This window comes from Prinia subflava, chromosome 8 (genome assembly GCF_021018805.1).
Source record: "Prinia subflava isolate CZ2003 ecotype Zambia chromosome 8, Cam_Psub_1.2, whole genome shotgun sequence".
Taxonomy (NCBI): Eukaryota; Metazoa; Chordata; class Aves; order Passeriformes; family Cisticolidae; genus Prinia; species Prinia subflava.
Genome location: NC_086254.1, coordinates 3049026 through 3069136, shown reverse-complemented (window position 1 = coordinate 3069136; position 20111 = coordinate 3049026). Strand labels below are relative to the sequence as shown.

At 47.3% G+C, this 20111-nt stretch overlaps 1 protein-coding gene across 1 annotated transcript in view; it reads right to left on the bottom strand.

Annotated features, from left to right (window-relative positions):
• Window positions 1–20111, bottom strand: part of CASTOR2 (cytosolic arginine sensor for mTORC1 subunit 2) — a 119255-nt gene that overhangs the window by 8622 nt on the left and 90522 nt on the right. The window contains exons 3-5 of the mRNA XM_063402382.1: window positions 2423–2616; window positions 1549–1681; window positions 127–250 (exon numbers count right to left, since the gene is read on the bottom strand). Coding sequence (XP_063258452.1) covers window positions 127–250; window positions 1549–1681; window positions 2423–2616 — 451 coding nt within the window. The remainder of the gene's footprint in view (window positions 1–126; window positions 251–1548; window positions 1682–2422; window positions 2617–20111) is intronic.

Here is a 20111-nt window from a genome sequence, read left to right as displayed (position 1 = left end):
CAGCGCACTGGAGCAGCACAAGGCACAGCAGACCCCTGGGCACCCCAGAGCACAGGGGCAGTGGGAATCTGTGCCTGCAGACACTGGCACACCTCTCCTGGAAGCCCATGTCCCTGCAGGACCTACCCATTGGAGTAAAACATGACATCCATGAGGAGTGTAGCAACAGTGGGAAGGGTATCTGGATCCAGGCTGGTGACGCAGAACATATTACTTGGACTGGAAAGAGGATGAATGACAGGCCTCTGAACTGAAAGAGACACACAGAACTGTGAAGCCACATCTGCAGCAGGCTCCTGTCCCATCAGCCGTGTTATCCATGCACTGGCAACAGTCACAGAGAAAGCTGACAGCATTTGTAAGGCAGTGCCTCACTGCTGAAGCCCTGCTGGCTCTCACACAGGGAATGAGGGACCTGTGGATAATCTGCTCCTGTGCTGGTCTCCCTAAGGTACAGGGTGGAATACCCTGCCCAGCTCTCTGCTCTGAGGGGCTTTCAGGCCATTGGGTGCATCCACAGGGGATGAGGGGCAAGCTAAAGGAGGTGCCAAGAGAAAATGAAGAGTGGAAAAAAATGCAGGATTCCACCATTAAAGGGCAGGGCTATGGAAAGCATTTCTCCAGATGTGGTTGTTGGCAGTCCATCCTGTTTTCCCTCACTTCTGGGGACCTATTTTGCCATAGTATCTTGAAAAATTAAAAGCCAGCTGCCACGCAGCATTTGTCTAACAGATTGCAGCCAGTGGCTGAGAGGCAGCCAGCATTTAGGCATGCAGCCTAACAGAGCAACACAGCACTTATGCATGCAACCAGTAGAGCCCCACAGCAAACTGCATACCAGTGCATTATCATCACTGTGCCCTTTCTTGATGCTTCTTTTCTTTAAGACTCATTCTCTTGAACAAGGTGATGGTTAGCTCTTAAGTGATGAAACTGAGTGGCACTTCATAATAACTGATCCCTTCTTTGTTGGTTATGGGTAAAAAAATTACACACAGGTCTGTAGGTAAACATATGTATGTAAGTTGTTCCTTTTCCTGATTGGGCCCTTTGGCTTGATACTTGTTCCTCTAGTCTGCAAACATCTTAATGTTCTGTACAGCTCTGGGCTCACTGTGGCCTTGATCCTCACTGGCACTGAAGTGTGAAAGTTGAAAAACAATCTTCTCTGTGCATCACTGAAATACTTAAACAAGCTTTTAGAGAAGCCATTTTCCTTTGGAACATTGAAGCATGGAAATATGGGTTAGAGACATTATTTTTGCAACTGCAATGCACTATACTTTCACCTTCTGTCCTACAAAATGCATGTCTTCTCTAGAAAAACTAGCATTAAGAGGCCAAAATTCAGCCAACCTTATTAGCCCTGCTCAGAAAGTTAAGAACCTACTCAAATCCTTGGTTGTACTGGGATAGGCTTGTAAGATTACAATCTTACAACAGGATAAATATTCACCCTAATGTTCAAGGAAGCCAGGAGGCAGGAGTTCCACCCCGTGTGTCAGGGAGACCAAATCCCTGGCAAGCTGAGCCCGTGCTGGTCCTTACCTAGTTTTGGTTTGACAAATCCGTTTGTTACCCCGAAGTCGTCGGCAGCCACCGTCTCGCCGTTCACCACTCTGAGGATGGTGAACTCGGCAGCCAGTGTGTGCATCACGAAGGGCAGGTCTCGCTCGCGCACCTGACGGGGACAACAGCAAGATCTGGTGATGTGGGCACCACAAATGACACTGCAGAGCAGGGAACGTACTTCTAGTGCACAGCAAAGCAGACACAACTCGTGCCTGAGGCACTGGAGAGTCACCATTTAGGTGGATCTTAAGAGAAGCATACTTGGTGATATCACTGTGAGTAGCAGTAGCATTAAGCACCAGAGCACTTTATGACTGTAAAAAGAATGTGGAGATTTGTAAGCAGAAGATGCTTCACCTCTTTTCCAGCATTCCTTCAACAACTCAGCACTGCCTGTTCTTCAGTCTTGTTTCCTCAGGAAGTAAGGCTACACCTTGTGTGCATGCACACCCACATGTGTGTGACAGAAAGACAGTCTGTCTGTCCATACCCAAAACAACTTTGGAGCCTCTTGGCCATCACCAGCCAACCTGACAGCAGACACTGTGTTCCTCTAACTTTCAGAAAACCGGTGTCTGAGTGAGGGTGGGAAGCGCTACCAGTATCTCCATTTCAGGAGAGACTGTAATGTGGGCTCTCTAATTAGGCACCAGACAACCCACGAAAACAAATGCTTCATCCCATGGCAAAAGCTCCTGAGATGTCAGAGAGCCTAACTACAAGGAACAGAACTCTGGGGAAAGCAGACTTTGGTACTTCTGCCACTCTCAGACAACTTGTTCCCAGAACTGCCCAACTGAACTTCCATCTGACGGCAGTAACTCTGTGTGGTCCCCTCATGTCCTCTTACCAGGATGAAGTCCGTCTGATAGGTGGAGAGCATAAACACTGAGATGTTTTGGTCAGCTAGAGGTGCTATGACTGACTTGGCAATTTTGGTCACTCCGATGGGCTGGGAGCTGGAGAAGCCACCTCCACCAGACACCACGTTGAGGGCAAGCCATGTTGCATCGGCCACGCTCAAGTGCTCCGAGGAAGGAAGCTCTGCAGAGACACAAGGGGAGGACACAGGTTTGTTTTGGAGGCAGAGACAGCCAGGTCCACCATGTGCCAGTTTGTGCTTAGCACAGCTCTCAGTGCAAGGGATGAGATGAGCCCCCCATCCCAACCCCCTGGGCTCCCCATGCTGCTCCACAGGCAGGTACTGTGACACCCTTCATGTACAGATTGCATCAATTTCCATGGCAGGATTCACACAGATTGTCAAGCACAACAATGGGAACTTCAGAAGACTCAGAAAATCATTTGGATGCCAGTGACCAGTCCAGTTGACCTGCCCAAGAGGAAGCAGCCTGTGGTGGTTGTCCTGGCTACAAAAGGAGAGTGCCAATGTGGCTATAAACAAACTGTGTATTCTACTCCCCTCTACATCATTCCTGATAAACTGTTCATTACAGGTCGTGTGCAGGAGCTGCCCATCCCACACCTGAGACCCCAGGCTACAAGCTGGGTGTTAAATTAGATAAGGGAGAAGAGGCAAACCCTTCGAGGGTAGTGTTTCTTCTTCACACCAATGACTCAGCTGTGATAACTCCCCTCTGGGGAAGCACCAGCACAGTCATATCCATCCTGAAGGGGCTACTCTCTGCTAATGGGCCATAATCAGCACCATGAGAACAGGAGCTGTAACTTCGACCATCAAGAACTCCCCAAACCATCCCGACTCACACTATTACATCATCCCATTGTGAAACTCTCCACCCTGGGGGAGCTACTGAGCATTCCTGCCTAAACCTCAGTGTGTTTAATCTGGACACTACCACCACCACTGGGTGGATCCAGAGGAGGACCAGAACTTCCACAGGACCAGACTTTAGACTGCAACCATCATGTGACAGGGCTGCCATCAGCACCCTGACCAACAGGGTGCCAGGCTGTACTCTGACGTTGTGCCACTCTTCTGTGTATCGTTGCATTTATTGCAATCTTTCTATTATATTGTAACTCCAGCCTGAAATCTTTCTCCAGGTATTTCTATGGGGATTTTACTGCTGGTTTACTTTCAAAGCAGCACAGTGGTCTTGGATTTAAATCTATCATACAATATCTCTAAACATTTTACTCACACTGTGCTGGCCTCTTTTGTTTCTGTTTTCCCATGCCGATCTACACCCAAATTTTGTTTTCCTGGAGATGGAGGTTGACAGAGCAGCCTGGGCACTATCCTTGCCTTTGAAGATGCAGAGCAGGCACCCTGTGCATCCGTGGGCTCCTGCCTCTAAAGTGTAAGAGCCACACAGCTCTGCAAGGGAGGCGTGGTGTAACACATATACTAGGGATTGCACACATACTGAGATAATGCAAATTACTTTGGAAATGGAAAATACCAAGAATAAATCCATTCCACTTGCTTCTAACCTGTTGTGGTTAAGTAGTTAAAAATCTGCAGCTAAACCATTTAATACAAATGATTAACTGTTTTAAAAAACCCTTAATGTATTAACAGCCCAGAAAATCAGATGCAGACTCTGGAATGAAGGCATACACTGCTCTAGGATTCTCTGGATTTTTGAATTTTGTTTGGCAAATTATAGAAACAAACAGTTCAGATCCAGACCAACAAATGAATAATCCCAGCTAAATCCACTTGGTGTAAGGAACCTGATCTCAGATGCAGATCCATCCAGCAAGGACAGAGCAGGCTTGCCAGGGGAGGCCTGCACGCTCAGCTCAGAGGTGAGATGCAGCCCAGAGGTCCAAAAGCACAAACCCCAGCACTGCTGCTCCTGCAGTCAGCACTTTGGCACTCCAGCCAAGGCTTCCACGTCTCCATGTCCACACACTCCTGGCTCCTCCATGCAGCATCCCTTCCTTCTCCTTCAATGAGACCTTTGGGAGTTGTTTCTGTACAGCCCCAGACACCCTGTAATAAATTCCTAACCTCACCCTCTCCGAATCCTCAGGCACCACTTCCCCGAGACACTGACACCACTGAAAACCCAAAATGATCTGAATAACAAACACATTTTGCTCTCTTCAATAACCTCAGTTGTGTGTAGCATGAAAACAACCCTGAGCATACACACTGCAAACAGTGGGGACACTGAGGGTTCTGCTTCTGCATTTTGATGTTTAGCTTCATAAGCTGATGTTTCTTTTTCAATAATCAGAGCTTACATGGAATGAAAACTAGACACTAGGGAGAGGGGGTAAGGTTGTGCATTAATCAACAGCAGGTTATGTCAGAGAGACCTGTGCAAGTTGATTGAAGCAAATTATTGCAGCAAAATCCCATTTTCTCATCTGCCCTTTGCATCAGAAAAGCACCTTCAAACCCAAGCCTCCCACATCACCTGGCATGGAGAAGCCAGAGCTCAAAACAACTGAGCTACACATTTCAGGGCCCTGTTCTCACCAACTGATCCCACCTGCAGCAGGCACATCCCAGCTGTGCCCAAGCCCACTAATGACTCACCACTGGCAGTTAGATCACAGCTAATCTCCTGCTCTACGAACAGAGTAGGTGATATTCCTGCTTTGTACAGGTGATAAGGTGATAATTAATTTATTCAATAGCAGTTTAAACACAATTTTGGGCCAGGGATGTGATGGAAGATGCAGTATTTCGTGGTGGACAGAGGCATTGTCCCATTTCACTCCAGCAGGAGCTGCACTGGATGAGCTGCCCCAGGAAGACCTCATCAAGCTCCTCCTCAGGGGGAAGGAAGGCTGATTTGCTCACTGCACTTGTAATTACTCGGAAGTGTTAGTAATTTCTGGGTTTATGTGTTTAACAGGCCCTATGAAGTGTGACAAAGGCCATTGCATTTGCTTAAGTAACCTGCTTCTCATGATTCAATTAACTTGGAAAAATATATAGGAAGTGATTGAAATACCGATTTTGGACGCTGTTTCCACCAGGCAGCCAGATAGAAAAGTACAGCCCAAATTTTAATGAAACAAACCTAGGCTGAAGGCTCACCAAATTCATCTAAACAGCATAAAATAAGCCACCTGGGATGGTGCTTTGCCCAGGAAGCTGTTGAATGCTGTAAACTCAGAGCCAAAACCACCAGTTGTAACGTTAGTGCAGACTCAGTTAGGCAGAATAAGGTGATAAATAAAGAGCAAAATGAGGAATTGCAAACATTCCAGTACCAACTCACCACCACCACCTCCTTCTCCATAGGAGAACAGGGCTCCAGGCCCCCACAGCTTCAGCACTGCCACATCCCTTGTCCTTCCACTGGGCAGAAATTTCTCTGCTGGGCTCTCAAGATCCTCTTGTAACTGGTGTATCAGAGTGCAGTCACTCCCACTTCTGATCACAGGGGACATCTCAACTCTGGCTGAGAAAGACCTCTAAAAGGTCAGAGATTTGGGCTTTGTTTATTATAATCAGGGTTTTCATTCTGACCTTTCACCTGGGATGAAGGCTTAAGATTTTTCTGGTTTTGCTGTGTAAGGCTTTGCAGAGCTGCTAGCAGAAGGCACCAGGAGCAGCTCAGCTGCCTGCAGGATCCATAACCATCATTTGCTGCCCAAGGTGACCACTACCACAGCCTGCAAGAGCAGGCTTCCAGACTCGAGCTGTCACTCCATCCATGGTCTGTGGCATGGAACACCACCAGCCTCAGTAAGATGTGATCATTGTGATGATCCAGGATGATTTTCCCTGGCAGTCCAACGCTGGGTACCAAGTGCTGGTGGGCTCCAAAAGCCTGTGGGGCTGCTCTCCACTGTCACAGGTATCAAACTAACGCCAGTCCCTGTGCAAACCAAACCCAGCCAACATGTCAAATGACATTTAGGGTGTGAGTGACTGCTTATTCACAGCATAGGAGATTTACAAGGCTCTGCCCAGAGCCTCACTGGCCCAGCTGGCAGCCCCAGTGAAGCAGAGCAGCCTCCCCAGCACGTGTCATCCTGGGATGTGAGGCTGTGAGTATCAATCAGCCACAATTGGCTCCTGAGCTCCAAATGATCAATACCATTTCCAAGGAGGACAACAAACATTGGCTGAAACCCAAATACAATAGAATCGCTGCTGCTGGAGCACTGTGCAATGATGTAAGTACTGTGGGCTGCTGCTCCATGTGACACTCCTCAAATATCCTTGGGAGGATGCAGGGATGATGAGATTCCAGCTCATGGTCTTTGTCAGCAGCCAAGGAAGTCACAGAAAGCAGGGAAGGAAGATCTAGTTCACAACCCTGACCAAAGATTGACAGTGTCAGTCTGCACAACATTAGAAAAACAACATTCTTTCTGCCTATATTTTCTGCCCTGAAGACCCCTCCATTTCAAACACCCTTCATAGCAGAGGCACAGCACTGGAGAGAGCCCTACCTCTCCAAAAGAACACTGGAAAATGGGCAAAACACTCTGAGAAAGGGCAACACCACCAGAACTTTACTTCCTTTTCTGTACCTGGTTTAAATGGGTTCCCATTTTTTATGAAAAGTTATAGCTAAGGGGGAAATAACTGGAAAATGCACAGTTCCACAGAACTGCATTTCACCTACCCACACTGATAGCTGGGTGAGTCCTGTACAAATACACTGCTAACTCCCTTCCCCCCACAAAAACACTCCGTGAGCTGTTTTCTGTGGACTCTTCCAACCTCACTGCAATCAGACACCTTTCAGCTTTCCAAGTGAAACTGCAGATAAATTACTGATTTGTCATAGTGCTTGGAGAGAAATGAAGACCCTCAGCTGGTTTCCTCCTTTGGTGTGGTATGTTGGATCATCTCCTAAGCACTCATCTTCACTCAGTACACAAATTTTTACATTACAGCAGAGTGCTCTCAGTGATGTGCTACTCCCTGGTTTCTTCTGGTACTCTGAATGAACCAATTGCTCATTTGCCTCATCATTATGATGTGTTTGCAGCCACAGTTAACTCCAAATATTGATAAATCATGAAATTTAAAAATCTTGTGTTCTTTCTCACCAGCGTTCTGGCTTTAGAAATCTTACACTGTACTTATTTCACCTTTTAGAGTTTCCCTTTCCAAAAATGGCAGGTAGACTCTGGTTTGCATTAAAAAGACAGAAAAAAAGGCTCTTGCAATAACAGGATGCCAATTTTAAGTCATTAAAAATATAAGTGCTGCCAACTGCAAAAGTCATGATAAACTGGGAGAGCTGTCACCCAATGCCACCAAGTGGCAACACCGTTTATGTGTACATATATATTTAATAGGATCTTCATGTTTATTAAAGGGTTCTCTTCCCACTCCCCACATTGCTCTGCAGTTTTAAAATCCCGCCTCAAAATGAAGTGAGGGATCATCTGAGGCTGTAAAGCCCGACCCAAAGCCTGGGCATCTTCTCTGTCAGCAGCACCACCCTGGAGGAGCTGGAGAGGCCACAAGGGTGCAGCAGGTGGGTGCTGCTGGTGTGTCTCCCCTGATATCTGCATAAAAACGTGTATTTGACCTGGATATCTCTGCTCAGGGAACATTTCAGGAGAGTTTTATGCCTGCAGGCACTGTGGAAACTGGCCATATGAGCTCAAAATCCTGAGGGGAGAGTGGGTGGAAGATAACACCTGAATCCCATTTCTTTTGAGAAATCAGGCAAAGTGAATATTCCTTTAATGTTGTGAAATCCAGTACTCTGTTTCTCACTTCTAGAAAGCTGTGTGAAAGAGTTAAAGTAGGATAAAGATTTTTATAGTGTGCTAAAATCCAGAAAGAGCTCTAAAGGTGGCCCAATGGCTAGCTTAGTGTTTTCTGGTCCTTACGACCCTGAAAGTACAGAAACTTTTCCTGCAAGGATGCTTTGTTCTGCTGTATGGAGAAGCAGTGATCCCACACTGTGCTTCCTCCACAGGAGCCAGGACAGGGCAGCAAGAACATCCTGGGATGTTACACTGCAAATCACGACTTTTCAGAGGATGCAAACAGCCTCTCTTCTGGCCTCAAAACACAGGCTGCCAGCTTTACACTTAATAACTGTGAGCAAACATTTCTGCTGCCACATAAACTCTAAGCCAGATCCCACGGGCAGTTTGCAGCAGAGAGAGGTGGCTGCCAGGCACAAAGTACCTGTTGTGACCTTGATCTGAGTGCCACAGAGCACTCCTACACCAAGGGACTTATCCAAGCACAAGAACCAAGCAAGTTGAAAGCTTGTCACTTAGCTTTGAGCTGGAGAACATGATTACTAGGTCCAAAATGTTATTGATTATAACTTATAACAGGAGGAGGAAGAAAATCCCACAGCTCCGATCCAGCTGAACTCATCTCCCATCCAACAAGCTTGAGATCATCCTGGGGAGAAGTCAGCACACCCATGACCAAACAGCTTTTGCTATTTTTGCCATTTATGCTAACAGTTTGGTCAGCTGCCACCTTCCTCAGAGCACAATACTGGAGGTGATCAGAGAATCAGAGAATGGTTTGGGTGGGAAGGGACTTCTAGAATCCATCAAGTGCAACCTTCCTGCGATGGGTAGGGATGTCTTCAACCAGAGCTGTTTTCTCCAAGCCCCAACCAAACCCTGAGTGTGTCCAGGGATCGGGCATCCCCCACCTCTCAGGGCAACCAGAGAGGCTGTGCCAGAGGCAGCAAGAGAAGCCAGCCCTGCAAACATGACCTGAGGAGTGCAGTGCCTCCAGCACCACGCCTCTGCCTGCAGCACGCTCGGGCACAGCTCAGGCTCACACACATGAGCCAGCAGCCAGACATCCAGTGCACAGCAGGGATCTGAAAGCTCCACATGTTCCTTAGATAACAACTGCTACCAGCAAATGTGACTGCAGGTTTCTCCAGGATCACAGGACAGGGACAGAAGACAAGGGAGTCCGCTAAGCCCTTTACTGGAGGGAAAGACAAACACAATCCTTATTTTATAAAAATCAGTAGACTCAAATTTTAACCTCTGTGTCTTTTATTGCTCTTTGTGCATCTCAGATTTGTCCTCGATGCACCTGGGCATCTGCCTGGGCTTCTCTGCAGGACTGGATCCATAGCCAGGGAACCTTGCCACCTCTGACTGTATGCTTCTGTGTTTTTGACACTTTCTCCTAACAGAGCATGCAAAACTGAGAGGTTTTTTTCATTCCAAAACCCCTCAAACAGGGAAGCTGTGAAACCTGTCATCTCATCTTCCTATTTAGGTATTATCCCACTCACACAGCTGTCAAAAGAACATTGTTAAGTTCATAAACTCACACACTCTGCAGTGAAGAAGTAACAGCTTGACATTTTATATATCTGACCTCAATGTTTCTGTGCCTCAGTTTCCTACCCATAAAGTGGGTACAAACTCCTTATTTCTTCTAAACCTTGCTCTCAAGAACCAGCTGACCTGTTCAGTGGAGGTTTATATACATCTCACAACTGAAGCATTTCACAGCTAACACAAAGCAGCATGGAAAATTCCTGCACAAAGATCTGAATGTCTAAAAACAGGTTAGTATGGGAGGGAGTGGGAAGTTTTGTTCTGACCTCTCTGAGCATCTTTGTCTCTGAGGGAGGAAGCTGCTCAGGCTAGTGCTGTTCCAGGGATAATCAGGTAGGTTTGAAAAGCAAAGGTCTCTTGATTTCCACTATCAAGACCATAAAAAGACAGAGTAAAAGAAAGAAGTAAGGAAACAAGAATGCACTCTAGGGAAAAGCAAGCACCCTGAGCCTCTCCAAGTCCCACTCTGTGAGCTCTGAGCAGCTGTCTCAGAGCACCCAGCACAGACCAGCCCTCCCCAAGCCCATGACTCCTAGGAGTGTTCCCAAAGCAATTTCAAGCAGTGCATCTTCCCTCACTTCTTGCATGACATTTATCTTGTACTAGTCCTTGCCTGCTGTTACAGATTTTCTTTCAATTTATGGAGTAATTAACTCTAAAAGCTATTTATGGATTTACGCTAGAAAAGAGTGAACATACCCAGTGCAATTTTCTCATGTTGTCCTGACAATTCAATACAAGCTCTACCCAGTACAATAACCAGTTTGAATTTTCAACTATTCATGTGAATAGGACAAATTATACACACAGGGAATTGCACATGTGACTCTGGGTCCTATGTCCATTGAATGGAAATCACTGTTACAAGTTACACACAAGGGAGTCCTCTAAGCCCATTACTGGAGAGAAATTATAAACACATTCATGCTACCTTTATTTTATAAAAATTACTAGACTCAAAAAATCTGCTTCAAAGAGCACTGAGGTCACTCAGGGCATTTTTTCAAGCCCTGATCTCAAAGAGAGAGAAATTACTCCTAACTAGACACATTAGGAAACTCAATATTGAGTATTTACAGCCACCTCAGGAGCTACAGCAGGCACACTCTATCAGCTCAGCCATTTTCACCGAAGCTTCACTGTCCATGTAAACAATCTTCAGGGGCAAGTGAATATTCTGAAACAGATGGAAACTCTTTTATGTAAAGTACCTACTCTTCCTAAACTGTCCCATCCACTATCCCCCAGATCACAACTATTTCTGCAGCCACTATGATCCAACAGCTCCCAAGCAAGGCCTTTATAAAAAATTTAGGGAAGGGAGACACACTGCTGTAAAGCTTCTCACTGTTATCTATCTGCTCCCATATCTGCATGAGACAGGAAAGTCTGGAAGTGTTACGTTCAAAGATGGAGAAATCTGCATTTTTGCCACTAATGGGACTGTAACAAAGCTATCCCAGGCCAAGGTCTATGCCCTGGGATGATGGAGGAGGACAGCACGGCATTGCTTCTCTTTACCTGTCTGGGAACACAGGCACCACTTTCTCAGCAGCTGCTAAAGGATCCTCACCTCTGCTGGCATGGACACACAGCCTTCATGAATTTTGAGGAATGAGGTGAGGTAGATCCTGAGGTGTGGCACTGTCCTAGAAAGTTTAGTAGCTAGGCTGCTAAAAGCAGCAGAAGTGGGAATGTATTTATGCCAGTTCCAGAGCTGACGAAGGAGCATGTGCTGATTGAAATGACTTTTTCTGCTCAGCATGTCCTCAGCTATATTTGTACAGAGCAGAGATGACGCCATGTGGCTGACTGGTCTATTTACACCTCTGGAGTCCCCTGCTCATCCCCATCCCTGTGTCCCAGTTAAGGGTGCAGACAGGAATTTGGGCTAGTTCCAGCAATCCAATACGCCTGGACTGGACAAACCAGTGACTTTTATCTAATATAAGCTGTTCAGGATCTCTCTACTGCCTGAATATGGGCAAACAGAGAAAACTGAAAAGCCCATTTCTGGAGAAGGGCTAAAATACAGTGAATGTTATTGTTGGAGCCTGCTGTGAAAGCAAAAAGCAGCAATAGCCAGATTAATACTCTCTGCTGCTCTTGCTGATTCTAAGAAGCAGAGGCAAGAAATATGGTGCATTCATAAATACACCATTTCTGTGCAGCCTTTCTCTCCTTCTTCCAGACTTTTTTATATTCCTTGCCCAGCTGGCTTCTGGCTTGATGTTTAAGTAGAGCTGCAGGCTGTTTCAGAGAGAGAATGAGCAGGAATGTTGGGGTAAAGGCAACAGCTGCAAATGGATGCTGTGAGTCCGTCACAGCCCCCACAGGATATGACTTACCTGTCTTACTCTGTCCCTAGCTTGTGAGGTGATCTTGAGCATATCACATCCTCTCCCATAACTGTGTTTCCCTTTCACATTAAATATTCAGGTGTCCTTCTCTCTTGCACTAAGTAAGTATGTGAAATACTGGCATCACAGAACACGAGGGCTCCTGGGGGTTACAGCAACAGCACCAAGATAAAATTCAGGAGGTGTGATCTGGATATCCACCCTTGTGTACTTCAAGGAAGCAGCTCTGCTTTACTTGTGTGCTGTTATTTCCATTTCGTGCTGTTTTCCCAAAGCCTCCTGTGTCTGCAGCAGGGTGGCACCTCACAGTCACCCCCAGCAGTGCCTGTGACAGGTGAGGGGTGTCCCTGCCTCCCCTATCCCTCTGAAGTGGCAAAACCAGCAATGGCTGCAGAAATCCAAGCAGGTGCTTTTTCTTCATTAGGCTTCAACCTAAACCCAAAACAAGTTTCCCTTTGGTCTTCATCTGGACAGCAGCTGGATTAAAGAAAAGCCAGAATTTCCCAAGGGGAAAAGAATGTGTTTGCAACTCAAGTTTCCCTTGCAGGAGAGATATATTCAGCCATGAGAAACACAACGTATTTCCTTTAAAATCAGCATACATTCCTCCAAACCTCAGTTTCCCCACCTTCAAGCAAAGAATTAGCATCCCTGCGTTGACTTGACAGAGCTGAACTCAACAACCACCAAGTGCTGCACTGCTATGGACAGAGGCCAGAACCCCACACCTAGAGTCTCTGCCTGTCCTGCACTAGCCTCATACCCAAGCACTGGGATGTTCTACACATCTGCCACGTCTGCTGCAGCTGAAGCTGCTTCACCAGAGGCACCCTGTGCAAATCTCTGAAGAGTCACAAAAACTCATGTGCCTTCCCCTTCCCTGGCTCAAGCATTTAGTATCTGATGAGTGTGAGCATGGGGTTTTGCAGGGATTTTGCTGCTATTGTATCTTTCTCCTGGCCTTGTGGAAGCCTTCCAGACTGGTGCTTCACCTGGGACTGACATGAAGCTTGCAGCAAGCAGGAAAGTCAGGTGAAGCTGCGTCCGGGGTGGGTACACAACACTGCAGCTCATGGAAGTGCTGCTGCAGTCTTGTGTTCTGCCACAGTGAGAGTCCTGTGTACATCCCGGGTCATGTCCAGAACCACGGGCAGGGAAATGAATAGGAAATGCCATTTTTAACAGTCATTAGCTGTACATGAACACATCGTGTTTTGCTAAATGCCTGCCTACCCTTGCTGCAGTTAAAGGATGTGGAGGAGAAGACCTCCCTGCTGGAGATGTTCTGGATACACAACACCACACTGAGTCAGACCAGAGGCAGCTCCAATGGTGTCCAATGACAGACATCCATTACAGGTCCATTTCTTGGATGCAGTTTCCATCCTGCTCTGAGACTACAGAACGGACCCATAGCACCACCCAAATAATGACATCAGTTTAAAAGGGACTTTCAGAACTGTGCAGACATATTTGTGTGACTGTGGACAAATCTGAGAGAAATCTGGGAGTGCTGGCTGCCCAACCCATCACCACAAGAATTACACCTGTTGTCTTCCTGTCATCTGAGTCCAAAAACTGAGACCCTTCCCAGCTGCCAGCTGAGCTCTGATGTGTTGCTATCCCCTGACACTGCCAGGCATGCAGTGACCTGGGGTGGTGCTGGGAAAAGGATTCACAGCAGCTCAGTTTCCAATTTGTGAGATGTCTTTCTACTGCCCTCTTCCTACTCTGTCTGTGAAATTGTGGATGGACAGAGAGGATATTCAGTAGTGTTTGAACTGGGAAAATCTTTCCTTGGCTGGGAGGCGCCAAACTATTCCCAAGGTGTCATCAACCTGCCATTTCTGGAAAGCCAAGCATACAGCTGTGAGGGCTGCACACACTCAGGCAGATCCCCCTCTTCTATATTTGAGTTCCTTAAAGCAATGGCAGAGTCACTCCAGCCAGCACCCCTTCAATGGCACGGTGTGAGAGATGCTAGAGGAGTGAAACTTCCCCTCCTGCCAAAGCAACAGCTCTGCCAAGGGACAGGATCTATGAGCCAGCCTGGAAAGAGGCAAGGACTGCAAATAATGCCAATGACTCCCTCTGCCCTCCCACCCCTCTGCCTGGTTACATGCCACCCTAGAGCTGCCCTTCCCCTTTACTCGGCCTGCAGCATTTCCTCCAAAGGGGTCTGAGGCACAGGCAACTTATCTGAGAAGGGGCTGCTTTTCTGCAGGGACATAGGTGTTACATTTTTCAAAATCTGCTTATGATTCAGGGGTAGACAACTGCCACTTGTTTCTGCTTACATGCACACACCACCTGCAGACAGGACTGCCTCCAGAAATGGGATTGCAAAGCTCATCCTGCCCCTGCTCTGGAGGGGCTCATGCAGGTGCAGCCTTGCCAGCACCCGAGGGATGCTCCCTTTAGCCCCTTCCTGCTCTCTGCTAGTGCTGCAACACCAGCCTTACCCTGGGTAAGAAGAACATCCACTGATTTTATTTAAAAATACAAAAACAAGTCTTCCAGGTGAACTGAACCAGTGCATACAAGCTGGAGAGAGGAATGAATGCAGATGAGGTTTTTTTTACCTCACCTCCTCCCACCAGTGCAGGGAGTTGGCAACATTACATCATCCCACACCCCCGCCCCTCAGATCAAACCCTGCAAAGGCACAGCTTCTGCTGAGGCTGCTGGAAGCAACAGCCAGGAAAATTAACTCTCTGCTGTGCAGGATGCACTTCCCAGTGGCCAGTAGTGACCCAGTGCTGGATTTTGTTGTCAGCTATTACAGACAGAGATGTCTGAATCCTCAGAGATGTGCAACCCCAGCAACCTCTGCCTCCAAGTATTCATCTAGCCGAACAAGTATTTTTATAACTGGACAAAGAGTCTGAGTTGATTCCAGTCTGTCCCAAATGCAGGACTAAAGATGGGCAAAGAAGCCACCTGATATCTCAAGGACTAGGCTAACAGTTTTGATAGAGGGACACAATATGACTGAGCAGGATTATCACCTTCCACCCACACACTTCAATTCCACAGAATCGGGTACTGTTAGTATCAATTTCCTCAAGCCCCACGTGGCCTCAGAGCAGCCGCCGATGAGGCAGAGGCACAGGCATCTTATGGAGAGCAACACAAAAGCTGTTCTTTGCAGGAAATTAAAAAGCAAGGAAACAAACATCAGCACTTGCGCAAGCCCCAGGCTGGCTCAGACGGAAAATTACCTTGAGACTGTTTGTGTTCCAGATCGATGGATCAGCTGCAGTGCAGGGCAATTAGCACCTTGAAATTATTCAGCAAGCTGAAGGGTGGGAATTTTAAAGGAGATGGTGAGGGAAGGGTGAGAGCAAGTAGGAATAACAATAAATTTTTCTGGGTAGAGAAATCAACGCCTGGTGCTGGCTAAGCCCAAGCTGCAGTGTGAGTGCTGGCTGTTGGCAAAATGAGGGACAAGCTGAGCTGGGGAGGCTGAAACTACATCCTAGGATGGGTATATGGCCTGAATACGGAAAGCACAGCACACATTTTCTGTCTACAAGTAAAGATATCTCCCTAGTTACACTATAAGCCTATTTTCTGCTATACCTAGCACTCCAAGCAAAGCAAAAGTACTCTGTAAACAGATCCTCCCTGTGTGAGGTGGGAGGGCACAAGGTACAGACTGGCCACCCAACACTTGAGGCAGGCATCAGCTCGGCTAGGGCTGTGTGCAGGTCTGTGATCAGGCTCAGGAGCAGCTCCCTTCAGGGGAGTGAGCATCCTCACAGGGCAGGGTGGCCATCTCCTGCCATGGTCCTCAGCAGCACACACACCTTTGCCATTTGAGATGTTATGAAGATATTCCTGCCACTGATCAGAACAGGAAGATCTCACTCTTTCCTGTGTGCTGACATAGTGCTCATGTACAGGCAGCATGCCTTACTGCTGCCCTCAGAGAAGGAGCGAGGGAAGCAGGGATAGTGGTAGCTTGCTCCATGGTAACCTCTTTCACAGCCTTCTTCAACAAATCACATCTCCAAACATCCAGGAGAAATGAGACATTGCTCAGATGGGCCGTGTTACCCAACCACAGGGACAAACAGGAATCTCCTTCTCTTCATGCCCCGGGGAAGCACATGTGGCCTTTGCTACAGGACATGGGGCTTTCTCCACTGTTCCTGAACTTGAACCCATACACAGTCAGATATCAGAGACAGGGCTAGGATCAAAGCAACTACGTGAGAAAACCCTGCTCCTTCCCCACAGGTCTCCATGCTTCTATTATTAATCCAGGAAGAAAAGCATCTCTACCCAAACAGTTTTCTGTCATTCAATTTTCTATTATTATTACGTCTGCATCTAATCTGAGACCAAGGCAAGCTACTGCAAAACTCTTTGAGGCACTGATGCTCTTAACACTTTGAAATCATGCTAATCTGTTAAGGCACTGAGAGAATTATGCAAGTAAACAAAGCTGGAGCCAATAAAGGAGCACGAGAGATGAGAGTACACCAGGTATTTAGTGCTGGGAGGGGAGAAAGGCAGGAGCAATGCCCAGCACAGCTCCCCACAGCCCAGTGCCAGAGCTGTGGCACGGTCTGCAGAGCAGCTGGCATGGGGAGGGAAGGGAAGGCAGCCTGCCCCAGCCACCGAGCACTGCAGCCCCTGACAAGGAACATTCCACAGCAGGATGCCAGTGCTGCTGCTCACAGCTAGAATCTGAATATTAACATTTCATCACAGCGCTTCCTCCGCCAGGATACAGAGAGATGGAGACGGAGCACAGGCTAGAAACCACGGGTAAAAGCAACCAGGATAGAAAAGTTAGTGGCAAATGAAGGAAACAGGATGGGGACTGGGCAGCAGCAGCCCGGCTCCCAAACAGGGCCGGGAGAGGCTCCCTTGGAGGGGAAGGGGCTCGGGGATCGCGGGGTTTCCCCTGAGGCACTGGAGCAGACGGTGACAGTCCTTGGTTTGGTGAGGTGCGGTGTTAATAAGGCCCCTGTGCAATGGCTGCTCTTACGAGCAGAGCTGGATTCACGGTAGAAGAAAGGGAGGAGACAGAACCCTGCAGTGGTGGGGAACTCTCCCCACAGCGACAGCAGCCTGTCTCCCCTGTGAATGCCGAGAGAACAAGAGCAGGCTCGGAGCTGCATCCAAGCCCATTTCCCAGCCCAATTCTCGCCGTGTTTCTGCCCCTCCACAAGAAACCCCCCAGCCAAGAGCGCAGACAGCCATCCCTTCCTGGGGAAACTTTTTGTCTCTCCTAGGTACCTTGTTGTTGTTTCTTAGCAAAAAAACAAAACAAAAAAAAAACCCCAAAAAAACCCACCAAACCAAACCAAAACCACAAAAAAACCAATAAAAAAACCAAAAAAAAAAGAAAAAAAAGGAGAAAATTCTCTAAGAGAAAGAACCAAAGGAAAACTCCTAAATCCCAACACAGACCTCGAACAAGCACTTTACTGGATAGATGAAAATAACTGCGAAAGCAGTTTTGTTCAGGAGAATGGGAGTGGTGAAGAACCTGACACCTTATTTGTGGAAAATCAGAGATAAAACCAAAATGTAAGAAGGAAACCAGAATGGTTTAAGTGGGAAACCTCCTAAATGGAAGAAGCTGTTGGGTTGTGGAGGTCTATTTGCACACAAACATGTAACACAGCTGTGTGCGTCACCAGACACGCTCCTCTAGAGAACACCAGGGCACACAGCTCTGCTCTCTCCTCCTGACCAGCACCATTTTTAGGGAGTAGCTGGCTTGTAGGACAATCTGTCTTCAGGCCACACATGTGAGTTGGCATCAGAAGCATTTGTCCCCTTTTTGACCCCAGCAAACTGGTTCATTCTATTTATGCATTTTTGATCTGTAACCCACAACAGAGGTTTTTGGCACTGTTGCTGGAAGGTCAGGGAAGGATCACACAAGAGCAAGTCCCAGGCATGGAGCACGCACAGAGCATAATCCATCAGCTGCCTCCGCCAGGAATTTGCTATGCTTTGAATTCAAAGAATCTCTTTCAAAAACAAAAAAACCCACTCAGGCATTGATGCCAAGATGGCAAGCTGGCGGCCCAGAGCTGGTGGAACAGAACAGGGAGGATCCCAGGTTCAGACAGGGCAGCCAGCCTCACAGAGATGCTCACCTGCAAGAGCTGTGAGGAGCTCTTGTGAGAGAAGATGGTGAGCAGGATGGGATGGGGTGACATGGAAAAGGCAGATTCATGCATCAAGAAAAACACTCTGAGAAGGGCTTTGCTCCTGCCTGGCACTAAGCACACTGCTGGGCAGCCTGCTTACTCCTGCCTGGAGCAGGACAAAGTGCCTACAGAGCTGATGGTGAGCTAAGAACCATTCCCTGGATTTCCTTCTCCCTCCAAGGACCGTGTAAGACGCTTCAAAACTTGGACCCTCCTTCCATGAGATGCCAGTGACCTGATGATTTCTGGCACTGTTTTATTGAAAGATTCAGTAGGAGAGTCCAGGACAGTGCCAGAAGACAGGAGATTCAGCCAAGAGGACAACTTTGGTCCCAAGCCATTATGAAACAAATCAGGTGATGTTGAGGAACAAGAGACAACTACATGAGAAAGAGCCATGAATATCAACAGGGAAAAACACACCAGATGATGCTACCAAGTGCACACTGTCTGCAAGGTCTCCCAGGTAAACTCAAGTATACATGTTGGATATCCAAGAAGATGCTGTGGGAGAAGGTGGAGGAGAGCTATAGGGATGGGTTTTCAAACAATAGAAGAGCACCAAAATGGAAGAGATGGCATTTAAGAGTTTCCAGCAGTGATATTTCTAAAGATTTAATTCCCAAATGTCTGAAGAAAATGAATACAGGGGCCAGGAGCTTCCCCATGCACAAGGCAGGATATATTTAAAGAAGCAATAGCAGAGAAGAGCTGGGTTGTATATTCCCCACTGGAGACAAACCATGGCATTCTGTTTTTCAGTGCTCAGGTTTAAAAAAATCTCCCAAGCATGACACTTCATCTCACTAGGCAGTAAGTACCAGGGGATTTTATCTTTACAGTTACTTCATCACAGGATCAGCTGTCCTGCAGCTTCACACCCATGGTGAAGGACTGCCTTTCCTGGGAAGGGATAATCCCCACAGGATAAGAGCATTTTGGAGAGTAGGCACACACCTCCCAGTCTTCTCCAAGCACACTACTGAACACACACAAGTGACAATACATGAAATAAGCATGACGGTGATTTTCCCTGGATGGATAACAGCATCTCCTCCCCTCTGAGGCCCACCTCCAGGCTGTGCTGGATACAAACAACCAGGTGCTCCTCTGGCCATGGTGGGTGAAACATCACCACTCACCCACTCACATTCTGGCACGTGAATAAACCTCCCTGCAGTTTGTGTTTCTCAGTAACCCTACAGTAGTAGTCATGGAGACAAAACTGGGGTCCTTGGCAACACACCAATGATGCTGCAAATCTATGATGACTAATCCTAAAAGCTTAATTTACAGAAATAACTTAAAGACCTAAAGATATGCAGGTCACTGCAGGGGGTGATTTAATGGCTATGGTGTATTTGGTGGTGAAACAGTTGTACAGGAGGAACAGCCGGGCATCTTTCTGCCCATAAAATTACTTGGATTTTTAATGCAAGATGTAAAATAAAAACATTTAAAGGAAAGCACAATTTAAACACAGGCACAATAACAAACCCAGCTGATTTCCAGTCAAAGAGCTGGTCAGAGCTTCCAGATGAAACATTGTTTTAAATAACGATCCCACACAACAACATCACTGATACAGTACTCCTTGGTTTATTTGTGCCTTTTTAGGATGTAATGAATGCTCTCCTCACCACATCTTGCCCACAGGCATATAAAACCATGATGCAGCAGAGAAAACTGCCCAGACTGGCCCCATTAAAAGCACACTGAGGACCTGCAGTGCAATGGTTTCCAGCTTTCCAAGGACAGCCAATGGTCTGGCATCTGCTCCATGCTGGCTGCCCCTGTGCCTTTCCCACAG